The sequence below is a fragment of the Trematomus bernacchii genome, unplaced genomic scaffold, assembly GCF_902827165.1.
Source record: "Trematomus bernacchii unplaced genomic scaffold, fTreBer1.1, whole genome shotgun sequence".
NCBI classification, from domain to species: domain Eukaryota; kingdom Metazoa; phylum Chordata; class Actinopteri; order Perciformes; family Nototheniidae; genus Trematomus; species Trematomus bernacchii.
The window spans coordinates 1,338,425-1,360,124 of record NW_022987689.1 but is presented as its reverse complement, the minus strand read 5'-3'; the positions used below and the strand labels follow the sequence as shown (position 1 = coordinate 1,360,124).

Here is a 21,700-nt window from a genome sequence, read left to right as displayed (position 1 = left end):
TTTGCATGTTAGAGAATATTTTCTGTGACAATAACTTCATGTTTTGGTAATCTCCAAATCTTATGCAATCAAATGCGTAGGAAGAGTAAATACTTTCAAGAGCAGACCTGCCAAAGGGTTCAGATTACTTTGCCTGAGTGATTGATTGTTTGCTAATTGATTTATGGTGCTCAATATGATATTTTTCAAAGTGATTAAAGGTTACTTCAACGGTTGCGAAATGGCCTACAGTTATAGTTGCGGATAAATTAGCTTTCTTCACCGTGAACTGCAGATGAACTCATGGTTTAGGAGAAGTGATCACTGTGCCTTCCAAAAGGCAAGACCAGACTGATATTTAACTTCAACAGACAATCTTTAACCAAAAATCGACTAAACATGGAGCCTTTTCTGCAATATACAATGCTTTTTTGACAGACAAAATCAACACAGGCATGATGATTTATAGGGCATATTTTACAATCATATGTGAAAATCTGTAAAGTAACTCCAGTTTTCAGAAACATGTAGTGGAACCAAAAGTACAATATTTGTCTCAGAAAGTTTGCAAATTCAAGAATAAAGTATAATGTTGAAATAGCTCACTCAGTATACTACTAAATATCTCATAACTCACATTTGAAACTAAATTCTCGACCTTGGGAACAACAGTTAACAATTTCGAAATAAGGTCCACATGTGTTAAACTTGTTCCAGTGTCTGATCTGTAGCTTAAGTACAATAATGGAGTAAATATAGTAAACTTAGTTACTTTACATTGCTGCACAAAATAAACTATTTAAAAAAAGTCCAGCTACAACATCTTATTTAGTGTTGGACTTCATACACTTCCATATGGGGCTGTTATCCTGCATCTGCTGGATTATACAAATTCAAGGTTTGCTATACTGGAAATAAACTGTCACTGATTGATGGTAAACAAGTATTTGATCATATACAGGCCAGCTCATACTGACCTCAGTCTGCACAAACACTGACGATATGGTGTTTAAAACGCCCACTGTAGTGCCAATCATAAATGAAGGCAACTGGGAAGATTTATCTCTCTGAAACCTGAGAGTGAATTGTGAATCAGCTCAACTCTGTATGTATTGCCATATTACTCTCTCTCTCCCCCTCTCTCTCTTTCCTCTGCTGATGGGAGGAGCGCAGCGCAGCTCCTCTCTGTATAAGAAGTGTTGAACGTTCAAGAAGGGATTTTACACAGCTACTCAGGAGAAACGAAATGATCTGCCCTGGAGCCGCAGCAAAATGCTGGATGGACACCTACTCCTGGGATGGTTATCGTTCACAGTCATAGTGTATCTTCTCAACTTGCCTGGACCAACCGCAGCTTATTTTGGGTAAGGACTAACAGACACTATAGTATGTCCATGATGCTGCTTTCATTGATTTGATTGGTTCCTAAAAGCAGGTAACAACTTTATATCTTTAACTTTAAACCCCGCTGAAACAGTTCATTGAGGTTTCTTGAGAGATTCTGCAACTAAAAACATGCCTAACCAACTTTGATTTGTTTTAAAAGTTGTTTTGATTGCATTAATATCAGCGGGTCAGCGAGGTGTCATTTGGCCGCGGTTGCGCAGCCCTCAGCGGCCTCGCAGCTGGTGGCTCCAGCAGGTTGTCAGCACATGATTTGGCCGCACTGGAGCTGCTGACAATTACATTTTTGTGTGACAAGCAGGGTCAGAGAGTATCTTAGAAAGCCCATTAACACAGCATCTATAACAGGTAGCTATACGCAGCCTCGGCGTAATGTTGGCCGAGGAGAGCTCACCCCATTCTCTCCGTGACAATTGAGCCAGCGCCCAGTGTAATGTAACCCCTGGCGCGTTGAATGGCAGGTAGTGGTCGAGTGATTATTTTTGCTGAAACACTTGTAAAATCATATCCTTAGTCGACTCTGAAAACAACCGCGGAGTGAAAGGTGAGTGTATATGCCTCAGACTCCACAGCTGGTAACAATAAAGCAATCTGACTGAACTGGTGGCCGAAACGTCTGCTCAGCTTGCACAGAAAAATTCCCCCATCCAGCATAAACATCACCCAATTCTGGCAGGCTTTTTTCTCTCTTCTGCTGCCTCCATCAGCTTTAAAACGCACTTGGAACACGTGTTAGGAAATGAAACCAACAAATTAAGGGTTTCATAAATCATGTCATATTCACAATAATGTTTAATTTAGGAAGAACACAGGGGTGTATATTTCAAAGTAAGTCATTCTCAGGAAACGCCTTGAATTTTAGGTGTAGCCCACTATGACCTCCACTTCAGAGTGCCTACTAATGCACTGAACTCCTGTTTGCCTGCTCCCATGAACTTGCACTTTTAGTTTTCTTTTTACTGTTTTAGTTAAATATGACCATTACCCTGCAGGGAAGCAAAGGTCGTTCAAATGAGGTCAGGATGTTGTCAGGTGTGAGAGCAGCCATGTTTCACCTGTCTTCATCCCACAATCCCCCAAAAGACACCAAATCTTTAAAAACTGACAGAACAAAATGTACTAAGGTGGCAGGTCAAACTAAAAACCCAGGCAAGATCTTGGTGCTTTTCCGTAGTATCTACAAATATCCGTGTTGATGGGTGTTGTTACTGCTACCCTTGGATGAAAACAGTGCAGACGTGCTCAGAGACAAATTGCTGGGACTGTGCAGTGATGACAATCGAAGCCTTTCCAGCAGAGTCAAATTTATGATAGGTATGGGTGTTGTGCTGGATCCAGGAGTGTTAGTTGATCTGGGAAATGTTGTGAATCTGCAAGAGAGCACAGGAAGTGTACCCTAAGGGCCCGTTAGACTTGTGTGTTAGACCTGTTGACCTTAACTCCTACGGGCTGTATAGGCTTTCCTGATTTCGGGTAAGACTCTGTAAAGTTAAAAAAATATGAAAAGAACAACAATGTTGGGAATTCTTGTTTTTTCTTCTAGATACCTGTCTGAATTAACCAGATTGTTGTGGTTGTGACACAGTTTCTAGCGCGTCTGAGTAAATGTTGTTCTCTTGGGTGTTGCACTGAGGTCTTGGCACATATCTGGGTGATGTAAACATGCTGTACAGCACCTGTAATAGCTCGTATGGTGGAAATATCACAGCCCTTCTCAGTAAAACGTCATCATCTGTAATGCTAACGCACATACCAAGTACTTTCTCTGTCTCTGTCTTCGGTTTCCGCTCCAAAGTTGCATTAGAAGGACAAATGTAACCCTCCTCTCTGTTTCTGTCTCCCTCCCTGTAGCAGTGTCACCCTTGGCAGGCAGTGTGTATTAAGGTCGACGTGCCAAATTGGCACTTACATCCGCCTTAATGGTCCTAATGGTAATGCATATTTACTTATTCAGTTAGCACTTGTTTTCAATTCTCTCTGTCAGTCTGTTCTCTTGCTGTGGCCTGTGTAGTGCAGCGAGACATGTGGTATTACGATACTCCAGATTTATTATTCCACGGCTCGCTGAGGAGGGAATATGAATGAGTGTCAGTGAATGATTTAGCCCTGCAGCTGAGGAACATGAAACATACTGAAAGAGCCTGCACAGGTGACACAGATACAAAATGTGACTGCCCACTGGCCAATTTCCCAGAAACCCGACACCAGTGACACTCCGGCAAAGTCCTGCTCGACTTTGGGACACACAAACACAAACCTGTTCAAATAAATATTCCATGAGCGTGAGGCATCCTAGGGCCTCTTGAGTACTGATTTACTCAAAATAGAGGGTCAATGTTGCATACCCAATTTCCAGAGTGCGGTGGAGCGTAAGTGTAACATAAACACAATCTCTCCTGCCCATAGTCTGCGCAGTCGAGGGTGGGGTGGGATTCCTGGCGTAGTCAAGCACCCGCTTAAATTGTCATCCTTTGCCACAAGAATGTGAGCACTCATTTTCTTTCCCTCAGCCTGTTGTGGCAGGTGCTGGTTCTGCTAAATCCGTTATCATTAGAGTTTGAATCAGAGATCCTGGCTTAACTTTCGTTACTTGACTTAATAGGTTACAGCACCTTGATGAGATATTGTGTAATCTGTCAGAGAAGGAAGTCATTTGTTTTCTCAGTTGACCCTTCTGGGCTCAAAGGGCTCTCTGAGACAACTGTGTTGGTTTACATTTGAGTTTTGGTAAAGGCATGTCATTCTGTGGTCTTGTAAACTGTGCTGAATGCGAGTCCTAACACTTAGTCAAGAGTTTGTTTTTATTTAGTTCATGTGCGACATATACAGGAAGGTTGCCCACAGTCATGCAACTGCCTCTCTGATTTACCAATATAAGAGGCACCGCAACCACCGGAAGAAGCAAATATAGTGTTGCTCCTACTTGCTGTTTAATAACTGTAATATTCTTAAACCCTCCTATCATCAGTTTGTTCCTGAAAGAGAGCTGATGCTCTTTCAGATGGTCTTATTGTTTTCAGCGCTCCATTAAGTCAGGCAGTATGCCAAAAACAACATGGTAACAAATGGGATGTGTGTACATTTACTGAGGAGTGATTTTGCAGTTTGCAGCTGTACAAGGTTTTTTATCACAGTGCTGAATTAATTCCTGATGTGTATCAAACAGAAGTGCGTTTTAAAGTTTAAAGGAGCCATATTTCTTCAAGTTGTTTGAAGTTGTTTTTTAAGGGACTCCATGTAAACATTTCATTCGGTTCCCTCCTCTCTCTCCCCTCCTGTCTTCTGGTTGCCTGCCTCATGTGCGTGCCGGCATCACTACAGTGGTTTGTGGGGAGCTGCTGGGTGATTACCACTCATTAGGAGCAGCAGAGTTAGTGTGGGCTCAGACTGGCGATGCCTGGCAGACAGTGGTGGCGGGCGTCTCATTACCAGGCCTTAAGGACTGATTAGCCCTGACGTGCAGCAAGGGCGGGGAGCCCCGTTGATAGAGGGATTTCCCAACTTCATAGGATATCCTGTGGCTACAGCCACACCTCAAAGGGTATCACTTTACTGTGAGCCAAGAAGATAGGATTCTCTCAGCTCTAGCGCTGTGACCATGTAGCGTGGTGAGATCACGCAAACCTGGAGGCTTAGATAACAGACCGCATGGCCTCTGAAAAGAGAGAGCTTTGTTTTCTTTATATTTTTGTTTGATACATCTGGATTTGAGCTAAGCCATGCTTTGCTTTCAGTGTTCTGCTCTATAACATCCCTCTTGAGAGGCCTGCTATGCCTGTGGATGCCACATGGTGGTGCAGCACCTTCTGAGAGTGCAGGATGGGCCTTAATCAGCACTTTGTAACCTTTTTGTGTAACAGTAGGAGAGTGGGAAATTAAATAAGAAAACATCAAATGTAAAGGCAGCCAAGTCTGTGTAAAAATAATTCAGGAAGAGAAAAAGTTGATGTACGCTTAGATGTGGTCAACCTGCATGACATGTGCAAAGTGTGTTTGAAATTCAGCTTAAGAAGCAGAAATTCCCCTCTCTATATTACTTCTTCTCCTAACTAATGCACAGCCTTACTGTTGATTCCAAAAATTGCAGTGGTACACATCTTGTTATGGAGGTTTCAGTGGGGCCTGTAGTGGGTTGTTATGGGGCTCATATTGTATAATACCATGGTTCTTCTGAATATTTTGAATATTTCTTGGTTTGGTAAGGCTTTTAAATTGTGCTTGGCTTGCTCACATCCTAAAAACAACAGTTTTGGTGTCATCAGCATGCATGAGAAAACCACAGCCGAGATATTTTTGATTTTAAAGGGCTTTCCCACCAGGCAGCTGCGCACGTCATTGGTGGATAGTCAGAAGATATGGTAGGGAAACTCCTGTTGAAGTGTTGTTGGTAACGCATGATGATTTTTACAGATGGAGCTGTAGACATGGGCAATTTGCAAAACAGGAAAACTAATATAGACTCAAGATACTTTTAGTGGTCAGGCATTGATGGGATGATGCTAGTTAGCGTAACCGCTATGTCCTGTGTTTTCCATCCTTGACCACAGGCGTTTTCTCTGCTTGGTTTGTGGGGATAGGAGAGACATGGCGCTTCACATGTGCCAAGATTAGTAGATTGACAACCCTTACTTAAGGCTTTAGCCTTATAAAATATCCGTGCATTTTTCTATGTCAACTTTCACAGTTTCAAACTTTCTACAGCCAACATTGAATCTTTGTTTTTAATCTCACATTCCAGTTTTCAAAGATTCATAATTTCATAAAGGATGAAAGGAAGTTGACCATACCTGTTCAAAACCGCATGTTTAGAATTTTACTGCACTTTTATCAGGACGTTCATCTTACATAAACACAATGATATAGAAGCCTGACCTGACGTGCACTCAGATACTCAGGTACTGCATTCAATGTTTGCCAAATGGGTGTAATTGAATAGACTAAGGTTTGTCCCAAAAGGCATATTTATTCATACAGCCTGAGAACTAGTTTGAGAATGGACGTAGTCAGATGAACACTGACTGTAATGTGCAGTACTTTTGCTACACGGTGAAAATGGCCCCATTTGCATGAAATGGTTGCTGCAGCTTAACTCATCAGTCAGTTGTAAAGATTAAAACTCTTTCACTCCAGGCGATAAATGAGCTGTGTGTACATGCACAGAAACGCATGCTACTGGGGAATATTTGTAAGATGAGTCAAATTAACATCAATTTCCGTCTTTGGCTTGCAAATTACTGTCAGTGTTTGAGCTTGAATAATTCAGATTCAAAACAATGACATGTTGCACTTTTGTTTTGCATTTGGGTTCTGTAGGTCTTGTAGGAAACAACTAATCTTTCAGTAGTAAGAGTAAATAACCGCTAATGAACTCAGCCACTGTATTTACTGAGGCATAAGTGATTCAAAACACCAAGTGTTTTGTTTTGGATTTTGCGGTTTGACTTTGCACGCTCGGTTTATTCAAGGAGTGCCTTTAGCCCAGTGCATAAGGAATTAACAAACCTGATATTTCCATTGAACACTTTCAATTGTCTGCTTAACAGTTCGTAGTCAAACTAACAGTCTCTCGCCAAATTACCATAGTCTGGGTCTTGTGTCTGCATGTGCGAACCGGTGAGAGCTAAGTACAGTATGTGTGCCTGAACGTGTTTGGTGCGTCGGTGCGCTGGTACAGGGCTGCTCTGTGCCATGGTGTAGGCTAGAACAGGGGAGTCATGCGGACACTGCTGCACGCCCAATCTGTGCCAGTCACACAGTGACTATAACTGAGCTGCTGACCTTAGAAGCCTTGAGTTCTCACATAGCAGTTAAACCTCTTACCATGCCCCACACTCCCATTCCCAAACCCAAGTCCCGTAGTCCTACTGCTCAGCTACCAGCGCTCGCATTAACAGCTGCGGATTAAAAATTAGGCTCAACAGTAACTTTTCCCCTTTTTTATGAATTGAAATAAAAATATTTTAGAGTGGTGCAACTTTTTGGGAGGAAAAGCTAACTGAGAATACATTGACTTAAAAGAAAATAAGCCCAATGCATCGTCATTCACATTTAAAATATCAAGAGAGTTGAGCAGGAACTCTACCCAATCAGTCAATTAGTGGGAGTAGTCTGACACAACTTATGTGGGTTGTAAATGACCAGAAGGGACAGCAGATGATATAACATTTGGTCATATCCTGTGAAGTCATTCAAGATAGTGGACTTTCCCCCCTCACACTGTGAATAGCTGTGCTTCTAGATGTTGCATCCCCACTACGCAGAAAGGCTCATTACTCAACTAATAATGACTTACTAAGTCCCAGGCCAGTACCACTTTGTTTTCAAAGTCGTTTTGTCATGTTACTGTACTGTGTCAGCCACAGCTTGTTAGGAGTAGTCACAACACCCAGTGCTTTCAACCAGTGACTAATCTTATCTTAGCCTCATACATAACCATTTACTCTTTCCCCTATTTCTGTTTTTAAAGACTTGGGCAACTAACGGTGTCACTTTAGCTGTTGGGGAGAAATTATATGAGTCCTGTGCAGGATTTTGTGTCTTATAAACGTCTTGGAGGTGGACAATAGCCTGGAAACTTCATGTACCGGAGAGTCATTTGACACTGATTCATGGTTTCTTCAATTATTCAAGTTTAAGCTGTGGAGCACATTGTCAGCTATAGTTAGAGTGGGCCAGAGGGAAAACACCACACACACTCACATTCCTACAACCTCTGGCATAGCCTGCGCTGTGATACACCAGATGGGACTTGGGCAGGGTGGTCTGAAGTTCATCCAACATTTCTGAGAAAAGCAGACACTTTTTTCTACCAAAAAAGAGCATTTTAAACACTGTGAAGGCAGGAGTAAATTGTAAAAGAGAAAAAAGGAGATCTGCACTGGCGGGTTTAATTTCCTACAAAAACAAAATGTTTGATTTTTAAAGATATGTACAGAGTAATCTCAGGTGAGCACGGTAGTTTGTCTTCATGACAGCTGAACTGTTCCAGGACACATGTTCATGTCTGTCATTGTCTTGTGCAGGTTACGTCCCAGACAGCGGTGGTTTTGTCTACAGGAGGCTTTGTTTTGAGCCAACAGCTGGACAGAATGATTGGCATTCGTTTAGAGTAATTGACCAGTGGGAAAAGGGAAAGTTTGGAGACGAGGGAAAAAGAAGGAGAAGGAGGAGGGGGGTAAGTTGTGATCTAGGAGACACCAGACCACACAACCTGCAAGTTCAGGCTGATGGAGAAGCTGTGGCTTTTGTGCTTTTCTGCCTGGGCGCGTTCAGCCACGACTGACTCCTGTGGGTGTTGACTTAAGGTAGTAAGTGCCTATATGCAAGTGCACATGCATGCATGCACACACATGTCTATATTGTAACTATATACACAAATGAAGCCAGCAACTGTAGAGTGAAGATAATAAACAGACACTGGTTGACAATCGCCAAAAACTCTTTTCTGTTTTCTTATTTCAAAATCTGAAAAATAGCAATCTGCCAGAAAAATGTTTGCTTTGGTAACTTGGCGTATTATTTTCAAAATGTTTGCTCTACACAGTATGTCAGTGATCGTACACTTGTAAAGTTAGTGCTGTGTGGATTGCTTTATCCTCCTGAGATTAATCTATACCACATGGACTGAGCTGCCTTTTATATTGTTTATGTTTGTGTGAGTAAATGGATAACAGCAGCGCACAAAGTCATGTGTGTTTGTACCCTGTACACATAGCAGACCAGCATTTAGGCCTTAACAAGCAAACGTAAGAGATAGTATGTTATAGGTACTATTACACCATCTTAACATACATAACATACATACATAACTTACATACCAAACCAGAGAAGAACGAGCAGATTTACTAGCTGGGGGTCACTGCAGGCCTGTAATGTAAAGCCGGAGAGGTAGTGCTGATGGCGAACTTTAGCGCTAGTCAATGATTTCCTCGAGGGATCGACTCTGAGGCTCCACGGTGTGAAACGAGCTGTTTTCCCTCAACCCACTGCATTGGAAAATGTATATAAAGTAAATGTCACGGGCAATGGGAGGTGCTGAAAGGGAGAGAGAAAGGAATAAACAAACGCCGGTGTTACTAAGTGAAAGACAGTGGAGGAGGCGCTACGTGAGAGTGGGTCAGTGTTGTCTGTGAGGAGTGTGTAGAGGCAAGTGTGTAAATGGGAAAAGGCAAAGCTGAGCAAACATCAGCAAGAATCCGACCTCACATAGGATAATAATGACTTTTATATGTTGGTGTTGTATTCCACGTGTAATTGGTGTTGCTGTGCCAACACCTTAAACAACACGTCAAACAAAAACACCTACAGAAAATGGTCCATGATGTGAAAACACAGAGTTACATGATTTTACTTTTTAATTCAGTGTGGCAGTGATAGCATGTAAGTCACTTATGGCTATGTTTGTGTTGCTTCTATTATTGCACGCTTCTTAAAAGGGTTTATAAGATGCAACCAATCCCTGCCTTAGATCTTGGTAGTAGATAATTTTTTATATATTAATTATCAGACAAATTTAGCATTGCCAGGCCGGGATAAATTACGTTTTCTATTTGGTATTTTATATTTTGAGCAATAACGCTCTGATTGTGCCTATATAAATCTTTTGAAATGGGTCAAATGTTTGGACAGAACCACCTTATTTAAGACGTTGCCAGGAGCTCCTTTACTGTTTTTCTGACATTTAATAACCCACAATGAGTCAATTCATGGAAATCTATAGTAAATAATTGATTAACCCTTATTGTAGCCATTTGTAACAATAAATTATCCATAATTAGAAAGCGGTACCCTATATTTAAAAGAGAGTTGTTAAAGATGACGTTTGTCTTTCCACTTTTTCTCTTAAAAGTACTCATCGTGATGGGAAAACTCACAAATTAATGTCGTAATCAAGGAAAATGTAGGCTTGTCTGGTGGAGTACGGAAATAATAAATCTCTAAAGTCTCTCATGACACAAATTATTTCCTTTTGACCGAAGATTTCAAGTTCAGATTTGTAATGATTTGAGATTCAGCCCCTGTGCTGTTTTCCAATTGTCTTTTCCTCTCAGTGAGTTGAATGAGTTCATTTTTCAGCAAACAGCAGAGAAGATATTTCATTTTTTTCTGCAGATCACCATATTGGAATGTGTGGCCTTTTGTGTGACAGCAGGGGACATGGAAAATATGATCTTTAATTTCCATTAATGTTGAATTCAAGAGGAATGATTGACGTGAACTCTGCTATTAATCTTCTGAACATCAAAACATGGCATCCAGAATAAGATATTATATAGACAGAAACAATGAAATCAGTGTACATCTGTGATACTATTTGATTGCACAAAAGCGAGTCATGGCCAGTAGTTTATTCTCTGGAGATACATATGTAGTGTTTCTCCGCTCTCAAATCTCTTCCCTCCATGCTTTGCCTCCAGGCTGTCTTTGCAACTAGCTAGAAATATGCAAGCCGCAAACACGGTAGCACTGAGATCGGTGTCATGTCTTCTTTGGCCTCCCTCCAGCTCCTCTCAGACCATCTTCTTGTCTTTAACAGGCGGACGTCACACAGAGAGTTAAGGCCTGTCACTCTAATGGTCTCTTGTTTTGGCAGGCGTTTGTGCTTTTGGAAGATCTGACGCTGATATGAGTTACTATGCATGCCTTACCAAGGAATGTGCACATCATGCTGGTGGTATTGAGTAAATAGGAACACCATTTGTTGGTTGGATCTATTTGCTAAGTTTAATACACGTGTCAATTGTTTTTTTCAAGTTGCAGACGTGTAATAGCACACTGGCTCCTGGTGTGAATTTACAATATTTCTAGAAATTCACATGGTTTTTAATTTCCCACTGGTGTTTGAAATGAACTTGGGCAGGTACTCCACGTGGCGCCATCATTCAATCCCTGACTGCTTGCTTGCCATAGAACGTGCTTGTTGTGGAACGGTTGTCAGTCATATGTAACATACCGGGTCAGCTGGAACTGTTTCTTTTGGCCCTTTGAATATGTTTTCTTGGCATTGTTGGCAACGTGGATTTTAACAAAGCATCAGACACATAAGAGGAAAATGATATTCACAGCGAGACAATTTCGTGCATTGGGTACGCTACGCTCTGTACGCCTCAAACCATACATTTTTTTAACTCTCTAAGTGTGTTGGGAGAGCAATCTCTGTCAAGACGCAGCTTGCCAGGTTTCCATTTGAAAATTCATAGCTGTCAGACAAGTAAAGGAAAGGCAAACACACTTTGTAAAAAGGAAACCATTTGACCCAATCTGAAAGCAAATCCTGATCCTTCTTGATTTGACTGCTTGGATTTTTAACCAGGCCGTGAGTGTATCTTAAAGACAATATCATATAACATATGTGAACTATTAAGTCCATTTGTATTGTCTCGAGGGGAAACATTTCAGTCAGTTGTTGGAGTTATTAAAACGTTCTCTTGTTGAAGATCTCCTGTGACCTTCTGCTAGAGGCTGAAGTGAATATGAGTGGTGTCAGAATCCTCTCAGAAAAACAATAATGAAGTCAAAAATGTAAGTAATGTAGATCACTTATCAACAGTTCTGCTCCATTAACTAAACTGGTGTGGACATCCAGCAGGTGCTCTGCACAAACACATTTTCTTTCACAATGGTTGCTCAATCCAACCATGAGGCAGATTTCCTGTTTACTGTTGCTTTTTATTTGGTTGTTTCACCCTTTTTACATGCACAAAAGGATTTAAACAATTTATTTTATTGGCTTTATCATTTCTTTCATCTGTGAAATGTATCTGTAGAGACACTTGTAAAATTGGGTGCTTCGATTATTATTTTTCTTTTTAAAAAGATAAAAATGGAACACTTTATTATACAGCAAAAGGAAAAAGTAGAAGTCCTTCATGTTGTATTAGTTCAGCATTAGATAATGTGTCCATCCATACACAAAAGTGTCCTTTTAGTGTCTGTCTGCAAAGGCACATTGGCTAGATGTCGTGTGCTTTTGTGAGTTCTGTAAATCCATTTATTCTTCAGTTTCACTTTAAGGGTGTTAAGGAGGCCAGAAATTCCACATAATGAACAACTACGGTGCCAATCCTGTCAGATGGTGTGACCAAAATGGTCACAGGCTGACAGTCATGTCCCCTGTGTGTGTTTATGAAAGTAATGCTCTGCTCTCCCCATCACAACCTCAGAACGTTGGTCGTCGGTTTTGCCAGCTATGTGGCAGTTCTCGCTTTGTGTGTTTTATATACGCTTCCCTTAAATAAACTGACGAAAGGAGTCTAGCAAGTCTACCACATGTTCTCCATACCGTGTTTAGAACTGAATCTCCTGCTTGTTATATTTCAAATGGATCGCAGCTTTAAGGTCCTGAATACTGCGCTTTTGTTATGGGGCTTCTATAATGAGAGTGTAAATCCTGCTGTGTGATCATGTTTAAATCTATACAACACTGCTGTGAGTGACATCCCCCCCCCTTAGGACACGATATAAATATTAAACCAAGTATTCGCTGGCTACTGTTTCACATGCTTGTGGTATGACTGTCACGTTCACCGCGTGCCATTGTTTAGAACATGTCCCCACATAAACTGAATGCTTTCTTACGTATAAAATGTATAATCTCAATCCTAAATTCTCAACACATTAGGTAGTGAGCTGCTAGTCTTTGACTTCATTACTGTGTGAGGTCTAAAACGGGGACAAAACAGTGTCAGGAACTTCTTATGAAAAGTAAGAACTCATCCACCTCTTTGGAGAATTTGCTCTATCCACAGACACGCCTGTGCTGGAGGTTGATCTCAATCTCGAGCAAATGCTGATTTCCCCTGAACATTAACCACTGAACAGCGGAAATCATTTGAACATTAACCAAACTTCTGAGTATTATATGCCCCAGCTGTTTATGTAGTAAATCTTTGCAACTCTTATTGTTTATCCAGGAAGGTCAGCATCCTTTTATCAAGATGAATCCACCCCCTCTCTGTGCAGTGTTAACTGAGTGCCTCTGTGATCTTTCCCTCCAGGTTGACAGGTAATGAACCGTTTTCTAACCTGCCACTGAACTCTCTACCAGAGGAGAACGTGGGCAGGGCCCACTACAAGCTGTGCGACCGGCTCAAACTGGAGAAGAAGCAGCGCAGGATGTGCAGACGAGACCCGGGCGTGGCAGAGACCCTGAGAGAGGCCATCACCATGAGCGCCCAAGAATGCCATTATCAATTTCGCTTTGAGAGGTGGAACTGCCCCTTAGAGGGACGCCACCGAGCCAACATACTGAAGAGAGGTATATATGCCCTTTCCTTCTCTTTTTGAACTTGTAAAACAAACTTTGTCTCTCACAAATATTGCACAACTAGAAAAACAACTGAAGTGTCTTTGTATTTTACACTCCTGTGCTTAAAATGTAAAAACAGAAGTTGCACTAGAATCTTTTCTTTTTTTCCTGCCTCTCATTTGTTAATGTGCAATGTGTCTTTTCCAGGATTTAAAGAGACAGCCTTCTTGTACGCCATCTCCTCGGCCGGACTAACCCATGCGATGGCTAAAGCTTGCAGCGCAGGACGCATGGAGCGCTGCACGTGTGACGAGGCCCCGGACCTGGAGAACCGCAAGGCTTGGCAATGGGGAGGCTGCGGAGACAACATAAAATATGCAAACAAGTTTGTTAGGGACTTCCTGGGCAAACGCTCCAATAAGGACCTGCGCGCACGTGTGGACATGCACAACACAAATGTGGGCATTAAGGTAAGCTGGTGATTTAGCAGTGGTATAATGTCTTATGTGGCTCTGGAGGAGGCTTACTTAAAAAGAGAAAATGATTTAAGTGACATCTCTTTAAGAGACAGTTTTTGTATCATCAATGAGTAAAATGTCTAAGTTTTATCTGAAAGTGGTCACTCATTGAACTCATGAAAGGTCCCAATATATCTTAGCTTCTGCTTCATTGATTTTGACTGTTCTTCCTATCTTTTGTGATTCCCAAAACTGTGTTTAAGGGAGTTAACATTCAAAGGAAACAATACAAAATTACACAATACGTTTTTTAACAGATGTTCACCAACAGTACTCCTTTTTTGCCTTTTATTAAAGTCATAATCTGAAATGTAATATACCATACCCATGAGGCAAACCAGGACACAAGGAAAACAGTTTGAATGGGATCAGAGTTTATTTGGAGTCACAGATAGTATTCAAACAAACTCACACAAATCAGTTTAATGGTGGGAAAACTGTGATAATGTAATACAGAAAAATCAGTCAAGTTAAATGTATCTCCTAGAAACTTGGAAAAAAGATAAACTGATTAGACTAATTGCCATTTTAATATTGGTGAATACTCAAAGTGCTAGTTGGTCAATATTTGGTTTCCCTCCTAGATTACAGAGTGTAAGTGACTCACATTTGTGCTTTGGCAAAATTCTTAAATTGTTGGTGATAAGCAAATATGCAAATATTTTCATCTTGGAAGTGTTTTTAATAGTAAAATAAAAAAGTCGTGAATGGTTTTAGTTTGTCATGCCAAAGCAAACTTAAGGTCTGGAATCTGTTGCTTTTTCTCATATTGTAGCCATTTTCATTTTGGTTTCAAAATGAGTTATAGCAGAGGCACACTTCCCAAATGTTAGCAGATACAAAACTCTCCTCAAAGCCAAAGCAGGCTCTTCCTTTTCTGCTCGGCACTCCAAAATCCCTCTCTGAGGAGATTTCATTTGTGATAAAAGATTTACAACGTTGTTTTTGCTCCTTTTTTTCGTGGTGATTTGCACATGTAGTGAGGTACACCACAGTCGTTCGGGATGAATTCCCAAACGGAGGACGGAGCTGGAATGTGCTAGCCTCTGCATCCCCCCCGACATTAAAAAGCTGACCTATCAAATTTTTCTTGACCTGCTGGTGTGATGAATATGCGCTTCCTGTTCCCAATCTCTTTCACAGTCTGAGAAAAAGAACTGTAGATGCTATCCAAACTGCTAAGACAATGTGTTATTGTCATTGATTTTCGCACACACACTGCTTTTACTCTGTGGTTGATGCTGAAGGGAACTTTGGCTGACCACAAAGAGGTCAAGTTGTGTTAAAGTAACGTGCTTGTGGTCACTTTTGCTCGAAATGCCCATGTTTCACTTGCAATTATGTACAATTTTATATTGAGAGGACTTTTTCTACTATTATTTTTATTTTTAACTGACCCTAGTTTATTATATAATTACAACACTAGAAGATTTGGTTTATCAACTCTTTTCCATGGCTGTCCGAATTGGTTCTCTACTTGAGAGTGTTTCTCATAAAATCCTCCCATCACTTATCCTGATTACTATTATTGACTTGGATCAAAATGTCAGTTATGTTAACAAAAATCCAGCTTCCCACAAGGTATTATTCTTTGGCTCTTTGATATGGAGGCTAAGACAAAGTGTAACATTGTTCTCCTTTTGAATTATAATAATAATTGTTCACATGCAATATGTGAAGCCTTTGCTTTCCCGTCTGAACATGATATCAAACAGAGCAGTGAATGTAATATTGATAGTAATCATTTTCCATGGTGTCTTGACATTACCCCCAAACCACGGCAGTCTAATTGTCAGCATCTTTGGGTAATTTGGCTCTTTTAAATTCTGCTTACCAAACAAAGGCTCATTAAATGACATAGCATGCTTTAATGTTTCATGCCCGTTAACAATATTTCATTGTTTCTGAACCAGATAACCAAGGGAAACATCACTTGCAAATGCCACGGTGTCTCCGGCTCCTGCACCGTCCGGACCTGCTGGAGGCAGCTGCTGCCCTTCCACGAGATTGGCGCGAACCTGAAGCTGCTCTACGAGAACACCAGTAAGGTCGGCAGCTCCACCAATGAGGCCACAGGGGAGGGAGAGATAGCCACAGGCCGGAGACAGCAACAGCAGCAGCAGCAGCAGCAGCAGCAGCAGCAGCAGCAGCAGCAGCAGCAGCAGCAGCAGCAGGAGCAGCCGCAGCAGCAACAACAGCCGCCGCCTCCACCTCCACCTCCACCTCTGCCTGGCCCGAACGATCAGATCCCTCGCACGATGACCTTGCTCCACATCGAGGACTCGCCCAGTTTTTGTAGACCCAGCAAGTACTCATCGGGCACAGCGGCCCGTACGTGCTACAAAGACAATAACTGCGACGCTATCTGCTGCGGTCGAGGCCATAACACTGAAAGTAAGGAGGTGACTCGGCCTTGCCAGTGCCAGGTGCGCTGGTGCTGCTATGTCGAATGCAAGCAGTGCACGCAGAGAGAAGAGGTCTATACCTGCAAAGGGTAAACCCGTGACCTGTCAGCCCCTATGATCAGCAAGTGAAGATGGTGGTGTTGAAAAGGAGTGGCTGATTTGTTCTCAAACAAGGTTTTGCTCACACTGTCGGAACAATGTCCTGCTAACAAAAAAGGAGCAAGCCGATGGAGAAGCAATTAGCACTTTGAGGGATTTCTGTGGGTTTGGTTACAGAGGTCCTTTAGCCCCATGTCGGGGCTTTGCAGATCAAAATTACCTTCTCAGACAACTGGGTCAACATCTCAAGCTTTTTTTTTTATATCACGGCTTGCCTTGAAGAGAAAAGCTTTTTATTTCCTAAAATCCAATTGCATCTTTTCACAAGAAAACAGAGATTAGCATCCAGTAAATGAGGATCCAACACAAGGACAGTAACCCCAACAGACTGGTTTCTGGGGTTTTGCCCAAAGATGAAATGTGTGTGTGTGTCTGTTTGTCAATCTTTACATGTGTGTGTTTGTACGTGAGCATGTGATAGATGTTGAGGTGGGAGGGGGGTTCGAATGACGACTTTTATGGCAATAGAAACCATATTCAGAGACTGCTAAAAAAAAAAAAAAGACAGGGTGTAAGATTTACTCTACACGCACATATTTACACTCACACACATTGTGTGTTTGCATATGTATGTACATAAATGCAGTTATATTGTAATGATATTATACAAGCCACTTATCTAACTATGTTAAAACAAACCACTAACCACACAAATGTTATGTTGTTTGTGTGTTCTCGCTCGTTCTTCTTCTTGATTCATGTTGACAAGGCCCTTTGGAAAGCAGCACACTTTGTCCTTCGCTGTGGATAATTTATAGATCCTTTTGGACTACTTCTTCACAGGAGAAAAAATAATTTTTGTCGTAATATAATATGAAGATGTCAGTAAATGCATTAACAGAAAATAACTAAACTAGTCAGTTTAGGCTATTCTCGGCCTTGAGCGAACCAATGTTCAGGGAATAACTTAGACCACTAAAACTATTGTGATAAAATAGGAAAGAATTATTCCAAAAACATATAATTTCCAAGTTGGAGATGACAGTGGCCTTATTATATTATTATAGCCAATGCAACAGGGGACCAGCAAACGGTCCGCGTGTGACTCACATCAGAAATTGTTGAGCTGTGCGGAGCTTAAATCCATTTGTTTTATTTAACGTTTTATTCTTTGAAGTTGTAAAGAAAACTGCGGAAAACTGGAGGATTGTAGCCCCCTACCATGTCACAACCTTCTGTCCTCTTGCCGTGATTTGATTGAGCCATATTCAACACGTAGATCTGCAGCACGTCCAGTGGGAGCTGCATCGGTCTAAACAATGAGGGGCAACTGAGACATAAATCTAACTTGACGTCTCTGCAGGGTTGCTCAAGTGAAGATAAATAAGTCTCATTGTTTATATAAATATATTTTCTATATGACTTATATTTGTGTAATGTTCAGCCAATTAATGCCTAAATGCAAACATTGGGGTTTTGCAAATCAGCAATCTTTTCTCTGAAGTGAGTAAAGTTCTTAATAAATACAACTTGATATGTTTTTTTATATTGTTGCTTGGCACAAAGTGACACGGTTGACACAATGCAGCATACTGAACCCTGCCATGCAACTACAGTGACAATTTAGGTCAATAGTTTGACAATTGGGAAATACTCCTATTTACTTTCTTGCTGAGAGTTAGTGATTGATACTGGTCTCATGCTTAAGGACACAGCTAGCTGGTTAGCTTAATTCAGCATTACATCTGGAAGCACAATACATAACATTGTAATCAGTGAACTTTAGAAATGCTGTTTGGTAGATTTTGTTACCTGCACACAGAGCCAGGCTAGCTTTTTCTCCCTGTTGTCAGTCTTTAAGCTAAAATTAGCTAACTGGCTGCTGGTGGTAGTTTCATATTGGCTTGACATATGTGACAGTAGTATTGATCTTCTCATCTAACTCTCAGCTAAAATGCAGAATAGCTTATTTTCCAAAATGTCAAAACTATTGCTTTACCATACTATCAAAGGTTTAATTACATGAGAAATGTTTCTGAACACACAAACAATGCAGACAATAACATTTCATTGTATTCTCAGCACTTCTGAGAACATTACGTTATATACTATAAGATATGCCTTGGTGTGAATTAACTACTGAGTGAGGGACCCAGCTTTGTATTATAGCGCCATTTACGCACTGAAGCCCCAAAGCCCTTTAAAGTATTTTAAGATCTGTATTTATGGATACAGCGCAGTGCAGATTTTTTTCTCTTTTCTTTAAATTGTAAATAGTAACGGTTTCTTCTCCTGTGGTATAATGACAAAAGTGAGGCACATGTTCAACTCTCACAAGCAACTGAAACTGAAATTGGTAGCATTAAGAAACGTTAGGGTGAGACTTTTGTGGAAAAACACACAGCTGCTCTAACAAGACGATTACAGATTGTAATCAACGATGCAGCACCACGACAAACACTTACAAGTAGCTTTTACCTTTAAGAGATGGTTAAGTCTTTAAAAATGATTACCAGAATTTTTAAGAAATTAAAGCACAGTCCTTGACATGCTTTATGAAGAAAGCCTTGCATGGAATATTTGTTCGGAGGAGATGAATTCCAAGCATTTTGATATGAGGAGGCATGCCAAATAAAGACTGGTCAAAACATATACATAGAACTTTGCACGCTACATGGAAACCATAATAGCTATGCTGAGACCTGAAGCACAAATGCCTGCTTCCCACAGCATTCGGTGTGTGCGTTGTCCACACTCCTTCGCCTAAACACACTGAGGTTCTCCACTATCGAGCGGATTCAAAACAGGCATGACAGGAATACCAAATGCACACTGAGTGCATTTTTGTTTGTTTATAGATTGTACATAGGCCCAAAACATTTCGCCCAAAAAAAAGGAGCATGATGCAGCAGCCAGTTGGGCAGTCATCCATATTCTCAAATCCAAAACTCTGCACTGTTGAGTCGTCAATGGATCATGTACAAAATTCTGTTTTGTAGAAAAAAAAAAAAAGATAAATTATTTTTAAATATATTATGAGCATGTGTTTAGTGTAAATAACGTCAAAGTCTAAATTGATTTTATATCTTGTATTTTTTACTCTGTTTTTCCTTTGGGTGTTTGTTCCTAATTTTGGGGTTGAGGCTTTGAGAAGCAGTGTATACTTTGAACATATTGCATTTCATATCTCATCATTCGCTGTTATCTAAGCACTAACAAATCCTAACAAACTTAGAAATAAACTCACTTTAGCCGTCTTTTATTCATGTGCACGATCATGACACAGTTTTGAGAGTATTCAAACACAATCACAGTCATCAACAATATCTTTTTTATAGGATTAAATCTGTTTGTATAATCAACTATTTTTGTGAAAGTACTTTGTAATGTCGGCCATCACCATACAATGCATTATAAACTCATGATTGTATCGTCGTGGACTAGTTCCTACAACCTTTGGATCACTTTGCATCTACACGTACTCTTTGTTAGGATTTGTACTGTGCTTGTAAAACACATCAACCATGTATTGCTCTTTGTGATGATACTACACCAGCAAAGCTTCATCCATGTTCACTTATTCATGTCTTATGGGAACCCTAAATTATTTTTCCTCTACCTCATGTGTATAGCTTGTAGGTATAAACAGATCACAAATGACTGGTAAGAATGTATTTAAGTTATTTAACATCTTTGTATAACAAAGGCGAAAAAAATCTGAAATAATAAATGAATTTTTAAATTATTTCATGTGTGGTTTCATTCATTTGTAGTGCTTTGGAGGCATTTCGTTTTCAGCCTGTCCTCCTACAAAAAACGACCAAATAGGTCGATTGTTCAGCAGCTTATTACGACCCATAGTCACGTTTTAAAGTGTAGCACCTCTAGTGGTCGTGTAAGAAACAACATGCTTTTTGATTAGATTTCTAGCGAGAAGTGTATATTGTACTTTTAGAATATACGTCCAGTGGATGTGTAGGATCTATAGTTTGATAGATATTACGAAGATGATTTGAGGTTTCGCCAGGAGAACGAACATGTACTACGTCTTTACGCAGCGTTCCATGTAAAGTTGGCGTCAACCCTCACGGGGTGAAAACAGTATTTCCGGTCTAGAAGTTTTCATAATAAAACCGGAAATATTCCCCTCACTGTCAAATGATTACACAGTGATATCTGCATTACTCATCCACTAAAAAACATCAGTTTATCCTTGTTAATTACACAATATTGATTGGTTTAAATTGTGTGCAATGCTTTTGTGTTTTTAACCTTCCATTCGGAGAAACAAATAGTTTTTTCGGAGTTTAGACACTACAGAGTTTCCGAAGACACTACACTACCCAGAATCCTCAGCTATCGTTTGGGACTACAACATCCGCTTTCCTTTACAAACCCTGTGATTAGGGTTTATTGTGTTTCGCAACATGTTCTATGGCACGTCTCTACTGGGAATTGTAGTTTTAAAAGACGTTTTCGTATTTCCCATAATTAGAAGTTGCCAGTGTTAAACTGTGTACAGGGGATACGAAACACATTGGTGTTATCAAATTTAAAACCATAATTAATAAATGGGTGAAAATTGCTTGTGTCCATAATGGGCAGCATTAATATACCCACATGACAGCTAAGGTCATAAGAGTTTTATTTAACAGCTGGTCTTCTGTCTGTGACCCCTCCTGTTGTTAATTGATAAGCCTGAAACATGCACTTGTCAAGGTTCAGAGGCAAATTTTGCAAATATGGCACATAGCCATCGATCATCTTAAGATAAGATAAGATTATATACTTTATTGATCCCAAGTTGGGAAATGTTTTTGTTACAGCAGCATGTACTACTTTGTTCTACTCCACTACAATTCAGAGGTTAACCTGGTATTTTTACTCCACTAAATGTATTTTAGTTACTTTGCAGATTCTGATTAATGATATGAAATATATACAACCCTTAAATCATATTATACACCACATTTCTGCAAACATAGACGGTATGCTGACAACAACTCACAGACTTTACTAAACAGATTTACATTATTACACTAGAAGAT

General features: G+C 40.4%; 1 protein-coding gene across 1 annotated transcript; it reads left to right on the top strand.

Annotated features, from left to right (window-relative positions):
• The first annotated feature begins 1,206 nt into the window (after positions 1-1,206).
• On the top strand, positions 1,207-20,397 carry wnt9a (wingless-type MMTV integration site family, member 9A). The gene is made up of 4 exons (XM_034138208.1): positions 1,207-1,343; positions 13,380-13,639; positions 13,838-14,100; positions 16,062-20,397. Exons 1-4 carry the CDS (start codon positions 1,252-1,254, stop codon positions 16,644-16,646), a joined length of 1,200 nt encoding a protein of 399 aa, XP_033994099.1. The 5' UTR covers positions 1,207-1,251; the 3' UTR covers positions 16,647-20,397.
• The last annotated feature ends 1,303 nt before the right edge of the window (positions 20,398-21,700 follow it).

Bases quoted from the DNA above. Each gene is read 5' to 3' on its own strand.
- wnt9a (XM_034138208.1), top strand. From the start codon at position 1,252: ATGCTGGATGGACACCTACTCCTGGGATGGTTATCGTTCACAGTCATA. The intron at 13,640-13,837 runs GTATATATGCCC...TGTCTTTTCCAG, and splicing joins AGCCAACATACTGAAGAGAG to GATTTAAAGAGACAGCCTTC. The intron at 14,101-16,061 runs GTAAGCTGGTGA...TTTCTGAACCAG, and splicing joins ACACAAATGTGGGCATTAAG to ATAACCAAGGGAAACATCAC.